This window comes from Ciconia boyciana, chromosome 15, assembly GCF_034638445.1.
Source record: "Ciconia boyciana chromosome 15, ASM3463844v1, whole genome shotgun sequence".
In the NCBI taxonomy this organism is placed as follows: Eukaryota; Metazoa; Chordata; class Aves; order Ciconiiformes; family Ciconiidae; genus Ciconia; species Ciconia boyciana.
In genome coordinates, this window is record NC_132948.1 from 2585717 (window position 1) to 2607039 (window position 21323).

Sequence of the window (21323 nt, forward strand, 5' to 3'; positions counted from 1 at the left end):
ATTACTATAAGAAACATTTGTCTTTTCTTTTATGAGATCTCAATTTTCTTTATTTTTGAGCCCCATTTTTAGGATTTATGTACAACGATCTTATAATCTTTGAAGATTTTGGACAAAATAATTTTAAAGCTGCACAGAACCCCTCCCTGTATTTAAACGCATGAGGCAAGCAGGAGTGTTTAAGTGGCAGTGTCTTACTGTCTGCTTCACTTTCTTTCCTCATGCTATTAGCAATCTGAGAATCATCTTATGTTCACATATTATTTCCCCTTATACTTTATCCCTTCTGGTTAGGGTTGTTGTAGAGCGGGTGACAGCTGCTTTTGTTCTCGTATTTTTTGATTTTTTAGGTCTCCAGCCTTGTTTGAACAGTACTGTGGTAGTTGTTTCAACTAGGTGTTCCCACACGGAGAAGATGTTTTGTCGGTTGCTGAAAAACTCAGAGCTATGTTATTCGTGCAAAGAGGGCCACGTGTATTATATAAACAAATAATGTGGTATTTCAGACTTTGCATACATAATTCTACAGTAGCCCTATAAAAATAATGCTTATCTAATGCTTATCTGCTTCACAGCGTTCTTTCAAGTTACAGGGGTATTGAGAGTAATAATTTGTAACAAATTGCTATTGAGATCAAAGCCATTTTAAGGCAAAACAGATTATCAGACATCTTAAATGTTTAACTTCCAGATGTAATTTTTTGTGATATATAATTATAAATATGATATTTGTGTGATATATATATAAATAATTGTGACTTAACCATCAAGACAGAATTTAGGTAATTTTTAATGTTTTGCTATAAAAGCAGTTCTGTATTATCCCATGTTAATAGTCTTTTCAAAAATGTGCAGTTTTGAATCTAGTAGAATACAGAGCAAAGATGTGGTGACAAACTTATTTGTGGCTTTGAGTGAACCTGTGCTACAAGGACATATAAAAGAAAAGAATTGTCTCACGTCATTACTAAGGAACTGATAATGACTTGTGGCTTTACTCCTAGAGTAGTATTAATTTATGAAAATGAAGCTCCTAATGTAAATGTGGTTTGATACTCTTACCTACCTACGTGTTAAATATTCTTTTTGTTTCTAAGCTGAACACGATTACATCCCTGACTTGACTTAACATACAACTAGGGTGTAATGTTGAAAACTGCGCTAACTTAATTTGAGAAAAGTCGTCTTATTTGCATCATCCCGACTCTACAGGCTGACTTGTTCAATACGTGGTAGTGCCTGTCGTGTATCAGATGTCAAACCTCTCAACATTTCCCTTGCCCTTTCCCCCTTTCTCCAGAGGGGTAGGAGGACTCTGCTTTCATGGTTAAGATGGCCGGCAGAGTGTCGATGCCGCGGCTGACTGGCAGAGTAGCTGCCTGGTGTCGGACATTTCAGTAGCCTACCGATTGCCAGCATGCGACAGCTGCTCATTCTAGAGCAGCATGACACAAATATTAATGGAAAGGATGATATTTTTACCCACTTTATGACTGCTGAAAGCATCTTGGGGGGGGTAAGGGGAAGCCTCCTTTTTCCAAAGCTTCAGCTATATGTGGGTCTGTGACCCACAGATGAATCATTCTGCAACCGTGTCAGTCAATGATTCTAATACAGCTCACTTTGTGAGACGAAGTAATTGATAGCTGTATTATCTGTGATAAAATTACCAAGGAAAGCCTAAATTTAAGGAGATGCAGGGTTTAAACTTTGCAGTACTGAGCTGTTAAGAAAAGGTCAGTTTATGCCTTAGGCTGAAAAAATGGAATAGTTGGTTGGTGAACCTCCATCAGTGCTAGTCAGGCTTGTTCTTGAGTTTTAGGTTATTAATATTCAAAAGGATTTTTTTCAGTCCTGATCTCTAGAGCACAACTGCTCATGACAGTTCTGAGGTGATTTTAGGCCTGTATGGTATTAATAAAATGCTAAGACTAACAGCACAAAAAGAGGGCTTTTTTGGAGATGCCACATGTAACTTAAGGTGTAACTTATTAATGTGCCATGAATAAGTTATGTGTCACTTTGAATATATGTGCGTATCTGGCTGCATTCCTGTTTTAAAGAGTATTAGGTCTTCTATGGAAATGAATTTTCCAAAGGAGTCCATTTCAAACACTGTGTGAAAACGCAGTGATTCAGACAAGGGGAGAACGATGTCAGAAGGGTGATAACAGCAGCGATTTTGAAAGTTTTATATCCAGTTTTTCCTGATGTTGGTATTTTGAGTATGCTAGAGCAAGAAAGATTGCATCCATTCTGACAACTTTCTAGTTAATTATAATTCATTTTGTACTTATTACCAGCTGGTGCTTTTCTTTTTAGAATAACTGGTAATACTGGTACAGATATGAGCAAGTTGCTGATTTTTGTTAAGGACATATGTATGAAGAAGCTCAGAATTTCCAGTGAAAAATGTGTGTTTATTTCAGCATAAACCTGAATGTACCTTTAAACAACCTTCATGTTTCTTTTTTTTGGTATGCTTTTATATTTTATTGTAAAGCCTATGTCCTGTATTACAATAGAAATAGGGTCACACAACTTCTGTGTTTCCTAAATAGGGCAGGATCCAGTGTCTTATCACAATGAATTTATATTCATAATGAATATGACAAACCTGCAGAATCATTTTTTGGTACTGACGTTTTAAATAATTCAAAATAGTTGTAGTTCTAAATCAGCACTATTCTGAAGTGTAACACAAATGTAAAAAAAAAAAGCATTCAATAATGATTAGTGCCTCAAGCTATACGTTGTGGTATAGTGCTGACTACATCACTTACCTGCTGCTAAGGGAAGAATGTTGGTTGTGATTTCATAGCAGAAATTTTATTTTGTAGATCAATTTTATCTGGTGTTGATTAGATTTAGTAAAAACTGGATTTTATTAAAAAATCGAAATTTAGCACATAAAATTTTTAAGTGATCGGAATTTCTGTTAGAGGGAAGCTGTTTCTCTGTTTATCTAATCTTGTCTGCAGACAGTATATTTTCTAACCTGAAGTGCCTTAAATGTTCCTAAGTTTTAAGTATTAGTAGGAAGATGCACATAACCTTCACCTATTTAGTAGTACCCTTTGGATTCCTTAGTTTGATCTGCAGGTGGCATCCTGTTACAGAGATAATCACGTCCCATTTGCAGAGCAGGAGTCATGTAAAGTTGGCCTGAATGGGTTGTGCTTCTAGTCATGAAGCGTTAACTAAAAAAACCTGCATTGCGTACTCTGATTTTAACTGGTTAATTTTTATATTAGCAGCTGTATTGAGCAACCTTTTTGTGCCATCTGTCATTGTCCGATATTTCCGCATATATGGTATGAGGATAAAAGTTATCCTTGATCCAGGGGCTTTCGGCCTTCCTTACTCCATGTTGCCTTTGGTATTAACTGATATGAAGAGCAGGATTTGTCCCTGGATGTAGAGAAAAAAAATACGGAGCAGTGGTCATGGCAGCCTGCTATCTAATTTAATTGTTCAGGGATGTTGTGTTATTTTGGATTATTTCTTCAGTAATCATCAACAGTCTAGGAATTACTTCAGTTCATCTTAAAAATAATGAGAAGCAAATTTTAGATCAGAACAGCATATTTTGACAAGCCACATTATAGACACATTTGCAGTTAGTAATAAATCAATAAATCTCCACGTTCATCACACAACACTTATTTAATATAGAAAAATAAGGGGTTTATTGTGAATATTTATGGGAGATTTTCACCTTTTATGGTGTAGTATTTCATTGAGGACCACAGGAATAAAACTGCTACTTCAGCTGTACATGGAAGAAAATCTCTCAATGCCACTATGCTGGAGGAGCTGCTTGTACGTTTTAAATACTCCATTAATAAAAACCAAACTAAGTATTAAACACTGCATTAATGCATTGTAAAAACATGCTTATTTCTATATAGGTATAGGTTTCAGGGAAAGAATGAGATGGCTATTACTGTAAAACATGTTCCTCCCTGCAGAAGTCGTGTGGCAAAAGCTCAGTGATCTTCTTTTGTAAAGTGAAAACTTCTCTCCTCCTAAGCTTGAGCCCTGTCACAGTATAATTTACGTACAGCGTGGAAGCCCTGTTATGTTGTTCTGTATGTAGTCCAGTCCATCTTTATTAAGGTCATTAAAAAAACGAAACATGGAACTGTCTTAATCTAAGACATCGTAAACAGCCAGCGCAGAAAACGCAGAGCAGTTTGGACTGTGTTCCTACTAAAGGTTATGTACGTTGTACGTGACCTTTCCTCCAGCAAAGACTTGAAGTAGGTCTTGTACGTAGAGAGACTACAATATAATTACTCCTCAAAGTGTTAGTTAATGGGATGTGCAGCAGTTTCCCCTTGACTTCTTGGAGGTGTTCATACTGCTGTTAGCCCTGTCATGCTGCAGATTGATGTATCCATTTGAAGTATAAGCTTCAGTATCCCTCCAGGCTAGCAGGTCATCTTGTGCATACATTTATACAGAGAAAAGAATAGAAGGTTGTTAGAGATGGGATCAGGGAGCGAATCTCGATAGTGAGGCATATATTAGGCTTGGCAAGAAGAGGTTTTGTTGGTGACAACTGAGGAGGTGTTGAGATAATAAGTCTGTAATACAGAAAGTGTGTTTAGATAATGTTACCTAAATGCTTGCTGCATTGTGAAACTGTTATCTTAGTACTTTACTCCACCACTGGAAAAACAGTAAAGGTAATTAATATTTATACCAAGTTTCTGTGCGTGCATCTCATACATTAAAAAAAAAAAAATCCAACAGAATATGTGAGACAACATATTGACTTATGAAATACAATCATTAAAAGACCTGGGTAGTTCTGGGAACTGATGTCCTCTTCCCCCTGTTGGGGCGGGGGCGGAGGGAGAGAGAAAAAGAAACAACCAAAGAAAGAGGAAAGGAGTAATAATTGCCAAAGCAATATGATTTAATCTGCAACTTGGTCTCCTGTATTCTTATTCTCTGCCATACAAAAATTTGTGACTTTGGGCAGAAACAGCTGCAGAAACATGGATTGTTTTCCCTGCATAACCAGGTTTCTCCCAGTATCAGTTTCTCTTGTTCATGAGACAACAACGTGTGTCACATGAAGAAAAGACATTTCAAGTCCTGTGATGTAGTGAAATGGCTGCAACACGTGGTTTCAGCTGGATCTTCATTAGCCTTCAAACTAGCTCCTGCTGAAGGGACTGCTGCAGTTCAGTGCCACAGCCCTCTCTCCCGCTCTAACACACAGCATATGTTGGATGCAGCTGGGCAGCAAGTCTTCTGTTACCAGTGGTTAATATGTGGAGTTACAGAGCACAAAATAGGCTCTAGGTTGCTGTTTCACATATTTGAGTATGGACCTGCATCTGAGGCCGTAGCACAGAGAAACCACCTATGGTTCATGCCTAGCACAGAAATGTGGTCAGCTTCGTGCTGCCTGCCATTTGTTGGAAGGCTGTTTTATCCATAAAACTCTGGAATTGTCTCATGTCTGGAAATGCTTTCTTTTTTGGTTTAGTTGTGGTTTCTGCAAAAACTGTTACTAATTATGCCATGTTTCTTGGATGTATATTGCGAACTACTGAAGTTGTACTTCTGAATAACTAACTTTGACTTATTTCAGCCTGGGCAACATTCAAAGTCCATCTGGTAGGCAAAGAGTATGTTATGAGTTACTTGCAAGCATGAGAAATGCCACATAAATGTTTTGCCTCTCAGACTGTATCTACGCTACTTATTAGACCAGACAGGTCATGATCTCAAGAACTGGCGTGCTATCATCCAGACTGCTTTACTGTTGCATGCTCCCTACTTGGCTTTGAGCAGTGGCAGCTAGCACTCTTCCAAGGCAATGCCCAGGAGAGGTTTTGGGGATAGCACAGCCAAGGACCATTTCCAGTAAATCAGTGTGGACAACGCCTCCCTTTTGGCCTCAGGTTGTGCCAGGGGAGGTTTAGATTGGATATTAGGAAAAATTTCTTCACCGAAAGGATTGTCAAGCACTGGAACAGGCTGCCCAGGGAAGTGGTTGAGTCCCCATCCCCGGAGGTATTTAAAAGCTGCGTAGATGTGGTGCTTAGGGACATGGTTTAGTGGTGGACTTGGCAGTGCTAGGTTAATGGTTGGACTTGATGGTCTTAAAGGTCTTTTCCAACTTAAACGATTCTATAATTCTATGATTTTACCATATGAACATGGTAAAATTTTCATTGGTACCATATGAATATGGTAAATGAACATTACCATTTTACCATATTTCCCCTAAGGGCCAGAAAATGTGTCCTGGCCTTTTTTATTTGCTGCTATTGATGAAGTCTCAGTTCCAAGTCCTCTTCCGCTCTCTTGGTGTATGTGAAGAAGCTTTCCCTGCTAACACAGCTGCCTGGCAGGTCCCTGTAGTTCCTAAATTGGACCATCATATGTCCTAGAGAAATGTATTGGAGATCTGGGCACTCTGAGAGTGCATCATTTCTCTCATTTAAGGAGAATGCATAGGCCACTATGCATTGGAACAGATGGTCTTACTTCTCTAAAATCAAAGCAGAAAGCCGTTCTTCTCTCTTCCCATTACATTCAGTCTGTGGTTGTTGTGGGAGCTTGTTCAAATTCAAACTTCACTGAGGATATTTATTTCCAGATTATTTAAAAAGAGGTAAGTTTCATACTGGGATATTAATTTACTCTCACCAGTTCAAGAGTGTCATTGACTGTAGGTGTGTCCAGGTGCTGCCATCTCCTGTCCTGTCACCACTGTGACCTGCTAATAACTGTCCTGTTGCTTTAGACAAATATAGAGGAAATTATTTCATTATGCTCTCACTCACTCTTATGTTCCAAATCGGTGCAGAGCCTTTTCATGCCCTCTTTTTTATAGTCCACATCAAGCAAGTGATTAGTCTCATTGGTATGACTGTCTGTTTTCCTAATGCACGTGGCTTACTGCTGCCTCTTGTCTGAGATCAGACTTGATAAAGCTATTTTGGGGTAACTGTGAGTTGAGGGCTTTCAGATCCCAACCCTCATTTTGAGGGGAATTAGAACAGCAATACAATTTATTGGTCATAAAATATAATTAATTGTACCCAGACAGTGGCTTTATGGACAATTGCTTATAAACTAAAGGAGAGAAACAAGAGATTGCCAGCAGCCTGGTGGCAGGGAAAGGGAGCTCAAGCTCGTCTGTAGAGAAATAAGTATTTAAAAATTCTTATCCTGGAAATTGTTCTAAAATGAGGATGAATGTTTGCAAATCAGGATTCTCAAATTTTCACCAGGTTCTTCTAAGTAACCTTTAGTGTCAGTATTGTCATCTGTTTCCCATTGCACTTTCTGTGTGCATAAGTAGGCTGCAGTGTTTGGGACGAAACCTCGCTTAGAAACTGTACGCTGCACAGCAGCAAGTGCTTTTCAAAATATAAAAGCGCTTTTCAGTGAGTGATTTCAAATCATTAAGATAATAATGATAAAATTCGTATCATAAAACTATTTTTGGAATACCCCTCTAATAAGGAGAAAAAAATTGTGGTGGTGTTTTAAGTTTTTCTGTAGATTCTTCTTGGTGCCCCCCCAAAGCCCAAAGTAATTGTTATTGGCATTTTTTTGTTATTAATATTTTCCTGAAGTAATCAGTGTCCACGTTTGTCATCCAAAATGAGGTATTTTGAAATCTGTTATGAGGTACAGTTTGACTTTGTGCACAGACGTACATTTAGTACATACATTTGAAACTCAGTTATGAATTGCAATACCTTGGCATTTTTTTCATTGAGATTATTTGCATGGAAATAATCTCTTTAAAGTTTGAATGCAGACTAGCACAGTTTCCATCGAATATTTATATAAACCTACTAACAAATGGAAAAAATACATAAATCCATCAGATCAGATGTTCTCCTTTCTCTGCCAGTGTTGTGTAGTTTAAACATAGTCATGTTTTCATAATCCTCATCTGATTTTTATATATAAGTAAATTTAATGTAATATTATTTCCTTTAAGTCATTTATACTAATTGAGGGATTGGCATTCATAAAGATTATGGGATGTCCTAAATAGTACATTGACAAGGTATTCAGCTGCATTTTTAGGCATCTCAGAGGTTATTTAAGGTATTGAAGATCCCAGAGGAAATATCTGAAAGACAGTTGGTGTCGGTCGCATGTGATTAGGTGCCAAACTGAAGGTTTGATTAATGTAAATACTCTTTATTTGAAGATTTTTCTGTGTTATGGGGAAAAAAAATACCTGCAATACTTGGGAGAAGGACATAGATCTTTTCTTTTGTTACAAAAGTTTATGTGACATTGCTATTTCTTTTTGGGGGCTTTTCCTATCAATTTCCTTGCTCATAAAAGGTGGGGATCTGAACACCAAGAACAGATTCAAAATAAAATTAAGGGAAATAGCACAGAATATTTGTCACTGTGTAATTGGGGAGTGGTTTGTTTGTTTGTTTGTTTTCTTTGTATTTGTATTAATAGAAGTCTTTTATTTAAACAATTATTTTAATTTTAGCACATAAGTCTCTCAGTGAACATAGTGGGAATATTCTTGAAAGTATATGCTCAAGTGTTCTGCTGGCTCAAGACCACAGTGCTCAGCAGTTTTCAGCCCTCGGCCTTAATGCAGCTATAGTTGGAAATAACATATATTCTGTATGTGTTCTTTATATTCTGTTTGGGAAGATGACATCCTAACTGAGGCAGCCATCAGTCAGCTGCAAAGGAAAGAAAGGTTTCTGAAAAGGTGCCTGTAAAAAAGAGACAACAACTCCTGCGTAGTGTGACGAGAGTACCGTTACAGATTTGCATTCTTTTTAAATGTTTCTAATTTTTATAAAATAGGATGAAAAGAACAGGTCTTAAGTTTGTGTTGAAATTTTCTGCTGGAAAACTGCTGCAGCTGTTTTGCAGCATACAAACGGTGCCACCCCTCTCTCTGGTGGCACTGTTTGTATGCCTGAAAAAAACAAGGAAAGGAAGAAATTAAAAACCTCAAACCCTAAATGGTAGGTAGCTGAATTAATCCATCGGAAGTATATTTTGTGCTAAGTTCATGGCTGCACGGCTAAGCATTTTCACTTTATACTACTCCCTAAGACATAAGTAGTTTTAAATGCCCCCAGCTTTTTTTTTAATGCATTATATGCTTCAGTCTGATTCAGGTTTCTGATTTGGAACTTCTTCTAGGAAATATATGGCACGTTGTACGCCCCTGATAAGGGTCAGGAATGTCTGGTGGCTTGCTCAGGATGGTCACCTTGCTTTCACATGTTCACCTAAAGAGACTTTGTCCCTCCTCCCTTTCCTCTGGGTAGCAGTATAGGCCCAAAAACATGATTCTGAAGCTAGTTTTGTTCCTTGTGTAATGCATTAATATGTGCAAAGTAAATGTATAATGCAGCTATTCAAAATTGGTAGTATTTTTATTATTGTACTTGTTCTGAACAAGTATAAATTGACAGCTCAAGGTATTCCAACAGACTTTGTAGAGTAGGGGAAACAGTTTGGAAGCCATTTCACATGCCTCTCTGGTGGTTTCTGATATTTTGAATGTCAGGGAGATAAGAAAGAGTACAGAAATGAGTAAGTTTAAAAACCTGAAGAGATAGTAGAGTGGATCCTCAAAAGTCTGTCAACTTCAGTTCTTGAACTACGTTGAAATAAATTTAAAGAAAATAAAATTAATCAGTCTGAACGTGGTGCTGAACGTTTTTAGAAACTCTAGTCTGATCTTCATTTTGTGTTTAGCTTTTTTATGGTGCCTTTGTAGCACAAAGAGTAGTAGATCTGTTAAGAAAACTGGATATTGATAAAACACTGTTGGAAGACTCTGGTGAGGACCTGAACAACTTATGTATTTAAGAGCTTTGGTTTGAAGTATGTGGGTCCTGATGTACACTCTAGAGCTATAGCTAAATGGTTATTAAAAGTAAAGCCTCAGTGCTGTCTGCTGCTGAAGGCTGACTGTTTTTAGCTTGCTAAGTTTTCTTCTACTTGAATTTTGTTCAGAGGTCTGTCTCACATTTGTAGCGAGAGTGATTTCTGCAGCTTGGTATTTAAGGAATTGTGTGAAATGTACTAAAGACAGGAATGTCAGGAGGCTGGGATGTACATGCCTGAGTGGAATACATCACAGGGTGCGCTGATGCTATTTTCTTGAAATAAAATTCATATTTGTTACTAAAATAAACATTTTACTCGAAATCTGCCAGAAGCTTATTAGGAATGTAGGAAGTCCCCAGGCCTTGATCTTTATTATTTTTGGTCTTGAAAGCTGAGCGTATAGCAATGACTGGCACCAGAAGGAGCATAACATTTGTGTAACTGTTCCTTCTCCTGCAAAGCGCTGTCAGACCGCCCTTGGGAGGAAGGCCTGGGGAGGGGAGCGGGAAAGAAGGCTCGGACGTGCGCAGGGCGGCTGGAGGCTTACTTGCTCGGCAGAGAGTGCTTCGTACCATAAGGACTTGTTAGCTGTGGTCTGAAGACAAGGAATACTTGAGTGAATGAGATGCGTTGGTTCTCTTTCTAAAGCTGAGCATGATTTACTTTGTATCCAGTGCTAGAAATGATCCATCTTTCACTAATGAAGTATTTATTGCTGGTCATGAGTAGTAACATTCATTACTATTATTCTTTAATCTGTCGTATTTGCAGGAAAGTAAAACGGGCTAATACTGTATGTGTATATCTTTTTTCCTGTAATTAGTTGTATACACTTTTAATCCGAGGCTATTTAATTTTTTGAACTTAATGATTAATTTTGGTGTTAGCTGATTCTCAGTTGAAAAAGTTAGTGGCATGCATTCCCTTCCCTGCAAAAACAAATGAAGCTTTTGTCTTTTAAACTCTGATTTTTTGTCTATTTCTTATTCTGACAGTGTTTATGGGTAGTTGCGAATGTTGCATAAGATTGCACGTGATTTGTTCATGCCAGAGCACTTTGCAAGAGACTTGAAAGAGTCCCTGTGTGGTCCCAGAAGGCTATTTTTTTCTTCAGTTCAATAGAAGACAAGCAAGACTTTCACAGTCAAACACTGTAGGAAGCTTGCAGAATCAGGAGGATTTCTGTGTAATATCCTAAAGACAGGAGTTGAAAATGACTACTTTACAAATAGCTTTGCTCTCTGCTTTAGAAAGGCTGACCGGCTGCACACTGAACTCTTTGCAGAGATTATATCCGCTTGATCTTAGACCAGATTTCTCATCTTTTTTTTATTTATTAAGACCTTTTTGATACTAAGGGCTATCATCCTATGTAAGGAAACTAATGGGTTTTGATTAAATAATTGGGCTTTGCTTTTACTTTTGTATTTCCTCTGTGTGCAGAAATCCATTGTTCAAATTTTTTTTTTACATGAATTGATTTTTTTTTTCTTCTTGGGGCAAGACGGCTGGATAGAAATACCTGGAATTTATGACCCATTTTGTCCCATGTCCTGTTCCCTCCCTCCCCCCCATGTAAATTAATGACCAATTTACTTCTGCAACACTGATGATAGTGAAATTTCTTTCCCTTCTGAAAATGGAAATCTAATGAAACCTTTTATTTCACAGAATTAAACGATTGCTACGAAGTACTTCTGAATACAAGATGATAGCACCAAGGAAGTTTAGTTGTTATCTGTCATTTAAGTAACCTTTTCTCTCCAGATTTTTCTTAGCTGACCATTTTCTTCAGGGTTTTTTTGGTAGTATTTGAGGCTTACAGAAGAGTAACTAGTACAGTACTAGTACATGTGGAAAAGTTGTTCCACATGATATGTAGAATAATTCAGAGATTTAGTGAGATTAAAACACCTTCCTATTCTAGACCATCCGTGCCTTTGTTTAAAAGTAGCTGACAGTAGTAGAACAGTTGGTTGACTTAAATACTGAAGTGGAATTGCTATGGTTGCCTGTGTTATTTCTTTTTGGGGAAGGTAGTTAAGAGCTGTCTTTAAAATACTGGTTACATTATGTCTGGCCCAGTGCCAAAGCCAACAGCTATAAAACTATGTGTAGCTATTGTATTGGACAGAAAAATTACTGCATAATTAACACTTCAGCTCTGTAAATTTTTAGTTGATTAAAATGATGATAAAAAGCATGAGATGTGTTCTTTTTTCTTTTTCTTGCGGCTTTGTGGCAAGGAATATTTAAGCAAATAGTCAGCTATGATGGGAGGTCATTCTATGGGTAGAATAAAGTGGGAATATTTTAAATACCATTAATTTCAAATTACGTTTAATCGTCAGTGGCAAATCCATGGTTCCTCTTAGACCATTGTCAACTTTTTATAATATTTATGTGCTTTTATTTTCTTTAATGGAGGTTCTCCTGAGGTGTTAGACAAACATCTGTCCTATTCCTTTTTTATTCCTTTTCAGCTAGAACCCATTGCAGAGTGAATTTTGAAGAATTCCTTTATCTTTCTGAAGACCCTTATTTTTACTACTTGAATCCTGCTTAAGATCCCATTTGTTTGTATTGATCTTATTAATTGAAACAAGTAGGAAAACAAATCCTTGAGACAGGTGCCAACATTGTCGGATAGCTGTCTAGTGACAGGTCATTCTGTCATGTGGTTATCAATCAATGAACCTGTACTCAGTAGCCACAAGTGACAGAACAGAAGAGTATAGATTTGGCCTCTAAAGCTATGGAATCACTACCTCCTATGAGTTCATTAACATGCTAATAAATCCGTTCCTCGTTTGTCTCCCCCCTCCTCCAGTGAACATTTGTCGTGTGCCTTCACATTCTTTCTTCATGGGGAAAGCAATGTGTGCACAAGTGTGGAGATTGCTCAACACCAGCCAATCTACCTGATCAACGAAGAGCATATCCATATGGCCCAGTCCTCACCGTCACCGTTCCAAGGTAAGTGAGCTGCATTTGGAACTTTGTGTGCTTAACCTCACTTCTGTGTGGCAGGGACTTTGCTCCTGGTGATGTTATCTTCAGAGGTGAATAAGATTAAGTAACATTTCAAATGGGTTAAATTTCTATTCAGGAAGTTGTGGACATAAGGGAAAATGTTGTTAGAACTTCAACACTGTAGCCAGCCATAAATGGTATGGGAATTTTCCAGACATTGTTTTTAAAGGTACATGCATATAGTAAATAAAATGAAGAAATTCATCAAGAATAAAACAAGCAAACATTATCTTGTTTAAAAAGACTTAAAAGTGAGTGCACTGATTTGATTTTCTTACATGGTATCTAGGTCAGTGGGCTCCAATCTGTAACTTCAATGCTGCGTAAATACAAATACTGAGCTTATCTAATTCAGGAGTACTTTTCATTCATAGATTGTCAACTGTTTTGTTTGTTTGGGTTTTTTGTTTGGTTGGTTGGGGTTTTTTTTGTTTTCTTTTAAAAAAAGGGGGTGTGTGTGAAAATGTATCAGAAGCAATTAAAAACTTGAAGTATGTGTGACTATTTATTTGCCAGTGTAAGGAATTAGCATTTTACAGAATTAAGTTAATGGCTTATTAAATTCATGATGCAATTGTGGTGCAATACTCTACATCAAAAAAATTTAAGAATATTTGAGTCATTGAGTTATACTGTCTTTACAGTCTGAAGTTATAATTTCAGCAATTAAAGCAAGAAATGTTTATAAAATTAAACATACAGTAAAGAAACACACAGAGACTTATAAAATGAGCATTTATAGAGATGTTAATTTATAGAAGCTTTATTGAAAAACATTTTGTTTCTAAACGTAAAGTTTTGACAGAGGCTCAGGCACTTAAATCATAGAAGGTTTTATTTCAGTGAGCTAAATTCATTACTCTCTCAAATCAAATATGACTAAAAGCAAAATTGAGTCTGAATGGGAATACCTGTTGTTGAGCAACTAGTTCTCCTTGTTTGTCATGACTGTAGTCATCTTCATATATTGTCATCTCTACGCTTTTTAATGCTGAGAAGTCTCTAGTACCATGTGTTCCTGGTAAAAACCCTATTGTTGAATATCTATCCTCTATTACTTCCATGTATGGTTGTCCCTTTGCCATAGCGAGTGCTGTTTCAGTACACTTAGATTAGTTCATTGTGGAAATAATTAAACTAAACTGCAAAAAGGTCCATTTTTAGCTCACTGAGGATGGCTGTACAGGAAGCTAGCGTAGCGGAACGTAGCTTTAAGTTCACACCCTTACCTGATTTTGCAGTAGCTTTCCCCTGAAGACAGATGCTTAAATCAGCATGCGAATGGAACAGTGACTCGAGCTAGAGAGGCAGAGACTGGCTGATACGTGGTTGAAATATACGTACTGTAGGACTGTTGTTTCTTACTTTGCAGTTTTGGTGAGTCCTTATGGTTTAAATGGTACACTCACGGGCCAGTCATATAAGATGTCAGACCCAGCAACTCGTAAATTGATGGAGGAATGGCAGTATTTTTACCCTATGGTGCTGAAGAAAAAAGAAGGCATGAAAGAGGAAGAAGAGTTGGGATATGACAACGATTTCCCTGTGGCAGTTGAAGTCATTGTTGGTAAGTTTCAGTATTCTGCCTGAAGGATTATTTTCCTCCACATGATTTAAAAAGAAAAAAATCTAATTAATCAGAAACAGCCATTATAATTTTCCTATCTTCTCTTGTAGCTCTCTTGACACTGGAACATCTGACTAGTTATCTTGCCTCAAGCTTCTGTACTCCCTGTATCCCACATGCTATTATTCACAGTATCAAGCTACATGTTTAAGCTCTGTGCTGGTTATAGAGGGTTAGATGTATCCTAGTACGTGAAATGCCTTGGCTCTTTATATTTCGGATAATAAGTTTTGTCTAATTGACATTGAAAACAAGTTAAAGTAGCTAGGACTGCTGAATATTATCAGGTATATTTAAGACTCTTGTTTTTCCATTTCTTTATAGGTGGTGTAAGGATGGTATATCCTTCAGCCTTTGTTCTCATCTCCCAGAGTGACATCCCCATGTCACAGAATGCTGCCAATACTGGAGGCCATATAAATGTGGGACAGCAGGGGCTTGGAAGCGTGAAAGATCCTGCTAGTACCTGTGGGATGCCACTCACTCCACCCACTTCTCCAGAACAGGCCGTTATGGGTAAGTAATAAACTTAGGAGGCTGGAGTCAGTCTTTCATTTTTGCATAGGTCCTGATAAGTGAGGATAAGTATGTGAACAGTAGCAGATTAAAGACAGGCAATAGACTGAAAGTTAGGGGAGCACTGTTTCTGTAGGTCTGTGGTAAATGAGAGCCAATGCTTTAAACACTCCTGAAGAAGACACGTCTTTAAACAAACCTTTGTGAATTCAGTTAAGCTCCATTTTCTGTAACTGCATTATCTTTGTGCAGTAGTGCAAGTACCTGAGAGACTAGGTTCTGCCAGTGTTTTAGACAGATTTTGCCAGTGTTTATGAAGTGTTGGTTTTCTTGTGCTGGGATGGGAGGAGGGTGTTGATTCATTGTGGTACAAGAATACAGTGAACATACAAGAGTATGTAGTTCTGTTTGTAAAGAGCTAGAAATACAGCACTTAACTAAGTATTCATGTTGGTATAATAAAAATTTGCAAGTGCTAGCTACTTTTTTTGCCCAACACAGTTGAGTTTTAATTAAGGGCCATTCAAAAGAAATGCATAAGTCTCTGGAACTGGTAGGAAGGAGCTGGGCTTCCCAAATGAGGTCTGACATAGGCTTGCATCATATGCAGATGGAAAACGGAGTGCTGCATAATATTTGCAAGTGAGTTATGTGTTTTGTCTGGATAGAGTATGCCCCTTTCAAGTCTTTGGATCCATAGTAGTTCTAATCTCAGAAGCCATCCTAACGCTTGGTATGTGGGGAACTATATCCTTAATATCTTGCTTTGTTGACATGAATATATATATACTGTTGCTCCTCAGAAATGAAAATAAATATCTGTAACCTGTCATCATCTGGAATACAGACAAGACCTTAAGATTAGTTTGTTGTCATTGTGGTTTTGCTGTAACAAATTCAGGACTGCAATTTCAAATGAGAAGTAAGGAACAGAGAAGTCAAACATCTGTTTGAGTGCAAACTTCTAAGATAATAAAGTTAAAAAAAAAATAAGAAAATATCTGATATAGAAAAAAGAAGTCAAGTGATTTTTTTTTTCCTCAAAAAATGTTTTGAAGGCATGTTTACAGCTAATTATTTTTTTTTCTGTGTAGATTGTGTTCTGAACTTGCTCTTTATAGACTTGCCAGTTACTAACAGAATTACAAGATAGTTGAGGTTGGAAGGGGCCTCCGGAGATTGTCTTATCGAACTCTTCTGCTGAAAGCAGGGTCAGGTAGGGCAGATTGCTCAGGACATTGTCCAGTCAGGTTTTGAATATCTCTAAGGACAGAGACTCCACAACCTCTCTGGGCAACCTGTTCCCATGGCTGACCACCTTCACAGTAAAAATTTTTTTCTTACGTTTAGATGGAATTTCCTGTATTTCAATTTGTGCCCATCACTTCTTATCCTTTCACTGGATACCGCTGGTTATATCCTCTCTATTCTCCCTGTCAAGTATTTGTATACATTGATAAGATTCCTCCCCCAGCTTTCTCAGCCTCTCCTTGTAACCTTTATTAATAATAATTTCACAATTACTGGCATGTTTTATGCTTTGCAAATGACTATTATTTGGAATTGAGCTCTCAGTTCACAGAATATTCTCTGACTTGAGTCGCATCGGCAAAATCATTAGACACCACTCACCACTGGGCAACCTTCTTCTGCTTGAACTTGTGCTTTTTTTGAACTTGGTGATTAGTGCTTACCAAATTTCACAGAGCAATAGAAGTGTCAAAGACATGAAGTTCCCACAAGTTTCTGTGAGACTACGCAGCCAGATGGGGATAAAGAATCCTTGTTATACCCTCACTGAAGTCTAAGGAGCTACCAAGCTAGCTTAGCCTTTATTAGATAGTCCTGTCACATCAAGAGGATCAATCTTGATGCAAAGCCAAAGAAAACTAATCATCATTGGCTTCATTGCCGTGAAAGTACTTGTCTGGCTTCACTTTTCCATGAACAGTGCCTGTATATGAAGACAATCAAAGTATTTAGTATTTACTGCTGATAATACAGAATGTGAGATTTAAATTCACTTTGAATAGTGTTTTTCAAGGCAACTGATAGTTAAGATAAGCAAAAAGCTTATTAGTAACTAAATGAAGCAAGACAATTGACTTCTAAACAACAATCTCTATTCAAGTATTGATGAATATTTTAATGTGCTATAGTATTTTTACATTTTTCAGATCCATGTTAAACTTGTACAATATCACAAGGGGATTCTATTTTAGAATATTTATAAACTATTAATATCTAAAACCTGTTCATATTGTCCAATCTGGCAGTCACGGTTTCTGTTTGATCTCTGCTATTGTTTGAGGGCAATATGAAATTGTGTCAGAGGGGTGCCTCTCCAGCTAACAATGAAAATATTCCTTTATATTATATCACACACCATTTTAAAAGACCTTGAAAAATTGGAGAAATGGATTGGAAAAACATGTCATGCAGTTCCGAATCAGTAAATGGGATACATAAACTGGATTAGTCTGAGGCACATGAATAATACTTCAGTTCTGCCCCATAGTAGTAAAAATGTGGTTGTAGTACCATGTCCAGTTTTGAACACGTAAAGATGTGGACAAATTGGATGGAGTCCAGAAAAGTGCAGTGAGAATGATTATAGATTTTTCAAACAGGACCTACAGGAAAAGATGGAAAGAATTGAGGTTGTTTAGTCTAGAGAAGAGAAATTTGAAGGGGAGGCGGTGTAGCAGTCTTCAGAGACATAAAAGGAGAAAAAGAATAATCTTTTCTCTGCAACCAATATGTAATGAACCTAAACTGGAGCAAAGCAAAACTAGGTTAAACATGAGGAAAAGCTTTCTCTGAGGAAGGATAATGAAGTATTAGAATAAATTGACTGGTGGGAAGCTACAGAATTTCCATTAGCAGAGAGGTGGATGGGTTGTTGGGGGGGGGGGGGGGTGTTTTGTTCGTTTTTAAAGAACAGGTTAGTCAAATATGTTGATCCAGCTTTGAAGCAGGGGATGGACTAGATGACCTCTTCAGGTCTCATTCAACCATATTTTCCGTGATTGTGTCTAAAGTATGTGATGAAACAAATTGCTGCTGAAACTAGGGAATGGCATTTTTCACGTGTAGAAACAGACCGCACCATAGGGATTGTGAAGTGACCTCTGGTGAGTGGCTGGTTGTGTCCTCCAGTATTTATACCATTATATGACATAGTTATTTGTGTGCGTTCCAGTATTTTGTCAGTGATTTTCATGGATAAAAATTAGTGTCAGTGTATGAGTACAAAATGTTTTGCCTGCTGCAAAGTTATGCCATGTGTTGCTGTACTGTATGGTATAAAAATATTACAGAATTTTGGAAAACAATAATTAATGCACTCAAATGTAACTTGACAGCTCTGGTAGCTCCTTGGTTATCCTCTCATACCTCCTATCCTTCCCTTTCCATCATACTTTGGTTTTTCCTGGCAGTTGTAACTGTCCTGCTATTGACATATATGTGTGCGCATTATGTTTGTTTATATACACACATTCCTCCCCCACCACCACCCCGAAAAGGAGGACAGATTTGCTAATTCTGAAGTTTTGACCTGTTTTTTTGATCATCTGTCAAGTTCACAATGTTGTAGAACATTTGAAAGCCAGTGAAATAAATTGTTAGAGCCACAAGCCTCAGTATGTCTAGGGATTTATGGGTTTGACTGCCTTTTTTTTTTTCTAATTAGAATTCTTTACGAAAGAGAATCAGGGAAAGTCTAACTGGAGAAAAAATATATAAGCATGAAAAATCAAAGAAGATACTGGGTCAGGCAGCTTGTGCACAATTTTAAAAGTTCTATTTTGGAAGTCACCTAATAGAAATCAGCAGAATTACCTTGTTAGATGCAGTGATGTATAGCAGTGAATCCTTTCAGCATTTCATTCTTAAGGCTTCTTAAATTGCATCAGGCAGAAGGACGAAGTGTTCTGTACACTGATTTGACCTTGTTAAAATGCAGCATATCCTTCCTTACTTTTCCATCCAGAGCAGAGAGTAGTGTTACTCAGTCGCCAGGCCAAATGAACCTAAAGCTCCCTCTGCTGTTGTAGTTTGTGTTTGTAAAGATGATGTGTTAGACTGCAGTTATTCTAAACCAAAAACATATTTCATAGTAGAAAAAGAAACATCTGCTTATACAATAGCTGGTAAGGTTTCTGCATCACAGGCAGAAAGAAATGAAGTGTAGAACGTGAATCGGAGTTTTCAGGCTATTAACATGTTGAAGTAATATCTTCATTTGTTATCTCTTTGATAAGCATACAGTATTACTGAGAACCTCACATATTATGTTAATAGCATATACTAATGATCAAATGTTGAACAATTTCTGTAGTAGTATACATCCCAACTGTAAGATTTTACCAAAGCAAGTTTTGACTCTGATATTTCAATTCAAGCATATTATGAAGAAATAGCATCACACTAATCCATTTGTTTCTTCAGTGAGGTTTTATCCTGAGTATAAAGAATTGTTTCTTGCTTTGAAATAGTCTACATAAATTATTGGTTTTCTTAATAGATGCTTTTAGAACCATCCATATTATAATAAATTTAGTCTTTAAAGCAACTCACCAAAGACTGTATAAATTCAAGTTTAACATCCAGGATAATTAGGAGGAAACTCTAGCTGCACTATTGTAGTCTATCAGGAGCTGGTGGAAGGCTAGAACTTATTTCTCAGGCCAAACACTATTTCTCAGTGATTCAATAGAAGGCTTTAGGGGGCTATCTAAACTACCTGCATTTAAGCAGCAGAGTGTATTATCTCACATGAGGTGCAGTACTCGCACGATCGTATTGCACATATACCTGGTATAACCTAGTGCCGTCTTTGTTACCCCAAAGGCAAGTGTTGATTTGAAATGTAGTTTAGTCAGTCTTTTGAACGATGCTTTAAGCATTGTCTAGTGAATGTGAACATCGCTGTAGTCAGCAGCCTTGTAAGAGGGAAAGTCTTTTCAGGAAAAATATCAAATGTGAATATTAAGAGTGGCTATAACATTAATGCTTAATTTATATTGCAGGAGAAAGTGGATGCTCTCAGAGCAATATCAGCCATTCAGCTGTACAGGAGGGGACAGTCAGTGTACACAGTCCAAAGAAATCAGGCAAGATTACTCCAAAATTTCACAATCATATGGTTCACCGTGTCTGGAAGGAATGCATTCTCAACAGGTCACAGTCCAAGTAAGGCAGTAGTCCTGATGGTTTTGTTTATTAATAACACATAATATATAGTTAAAATTGTAATAGTTTTGCCCTAGATAATGTTATTCCTCACAGAATTCTTTTGACACTAATCAAAGCTAATGATGCAGAACAGTATTATCAAAGAAAATGTGTTATTGTGTTCATCTGAAAACTCCTAACACTTAGCATTGTATTTGCAGTTGTGTATCTTAATTGTGACAGTCTTTGAGGTTACAAATCTATAATATGTGCCTTCAGCTAGATGCTTTCAGATTTATTGATTGCAGTTTCTCGCTCCAGTTGTAGTTACTAGACTGGAAGTTGAGTGGCTGAAGAACAAATAGTATATATTTGAGATTTAGAACTCTAAGGGTAATATTTGTAAAGCATTAGATTACATGTGTTGAACTAAAATTCCAGTCGACAAGGATATGGTAAAGTCTTGTTGTTAGTATCATAGGCCTTTATTACTGGAGACTTGAAGTATATTCATGGCATGGTGTGCCCTGAAATCTTTATTTTTCACTATTTCCGTGCAATTTCCTCATTGGATATGTGAGAAGAATTTCCAGATTCAGTTTAAATTGCTTGCCCCTTGCTTCTTGTGCTCAAGCTCCAGACAGAGCTATCTGATGTAGAGCTGGTACCATCCTCCCACATAAATCAAACTATAAGTTTTAAGGAGTAGTAGAGGGAACTACTGTTAAATACAGAATTCTATTGCAAAGGTGAAGTAGAAGGAAGTAATTTATTTGAGGGAAACATATGTGAATTTATGCATGTGCATTTTTAAAATTCTGTTTTACAAAAGTGATAACTACTAAAAGAATTTTATCTTCTTCAGGAGGAATCAAATTACAACTGCAAATTTGGAAGAGGAAGTTCCTAACAATACTGTTTCTTGGGATTTTGTGGATCCAGTCCAAAGAGTCAGTTGTTCTTGTTCCAGGTGAGCTTTGAAGAGAGTAAGCATTTATCATATTGGAAGAGCCCTGTTTAATTCAGAGGTACACTTACAAAAGGGAGATATGTTTTAGCTGAAAGAAGAGGAAACTCTAATATCAAAACTGTGATCATCACT

The 21323-nt window shown here is 37.2% G+C and overlaps 1 protein-coding gene across 2 annotated transcripts in view; it reads left to right on the top strand.

Annotated features, from left to right (window-relative positions):
• Nucleotides 1-21323, top strand: part of MED13L (mediator complex subunit 13L) — a 209956-nt gene that overhangs the window by 139444 nt on the left and 49189 nt on the right. For both annotated transcript variants that reach the window (XM_072879743.1, XM_072879742.1), the window contains exons 5-9: nt 12698-12843; nt 14273-14467; nt 14852-15043; nt 20077-20239; nt 21087-21191. In XM_072879743.1, coding sequence (XP_072735844.1) covers nt 12698-12843; nt 14273-14467; nt 14852-15043; nt 20077-20239; nt 21087-21191 — 801 coding nt within the window. The remainder of the gene's footprint in view (nt 1-12697; nt 12844-14272; nt 14468-14851; nt 15044-20076; nt 20240-21086; nt 21192-21323) is intronic.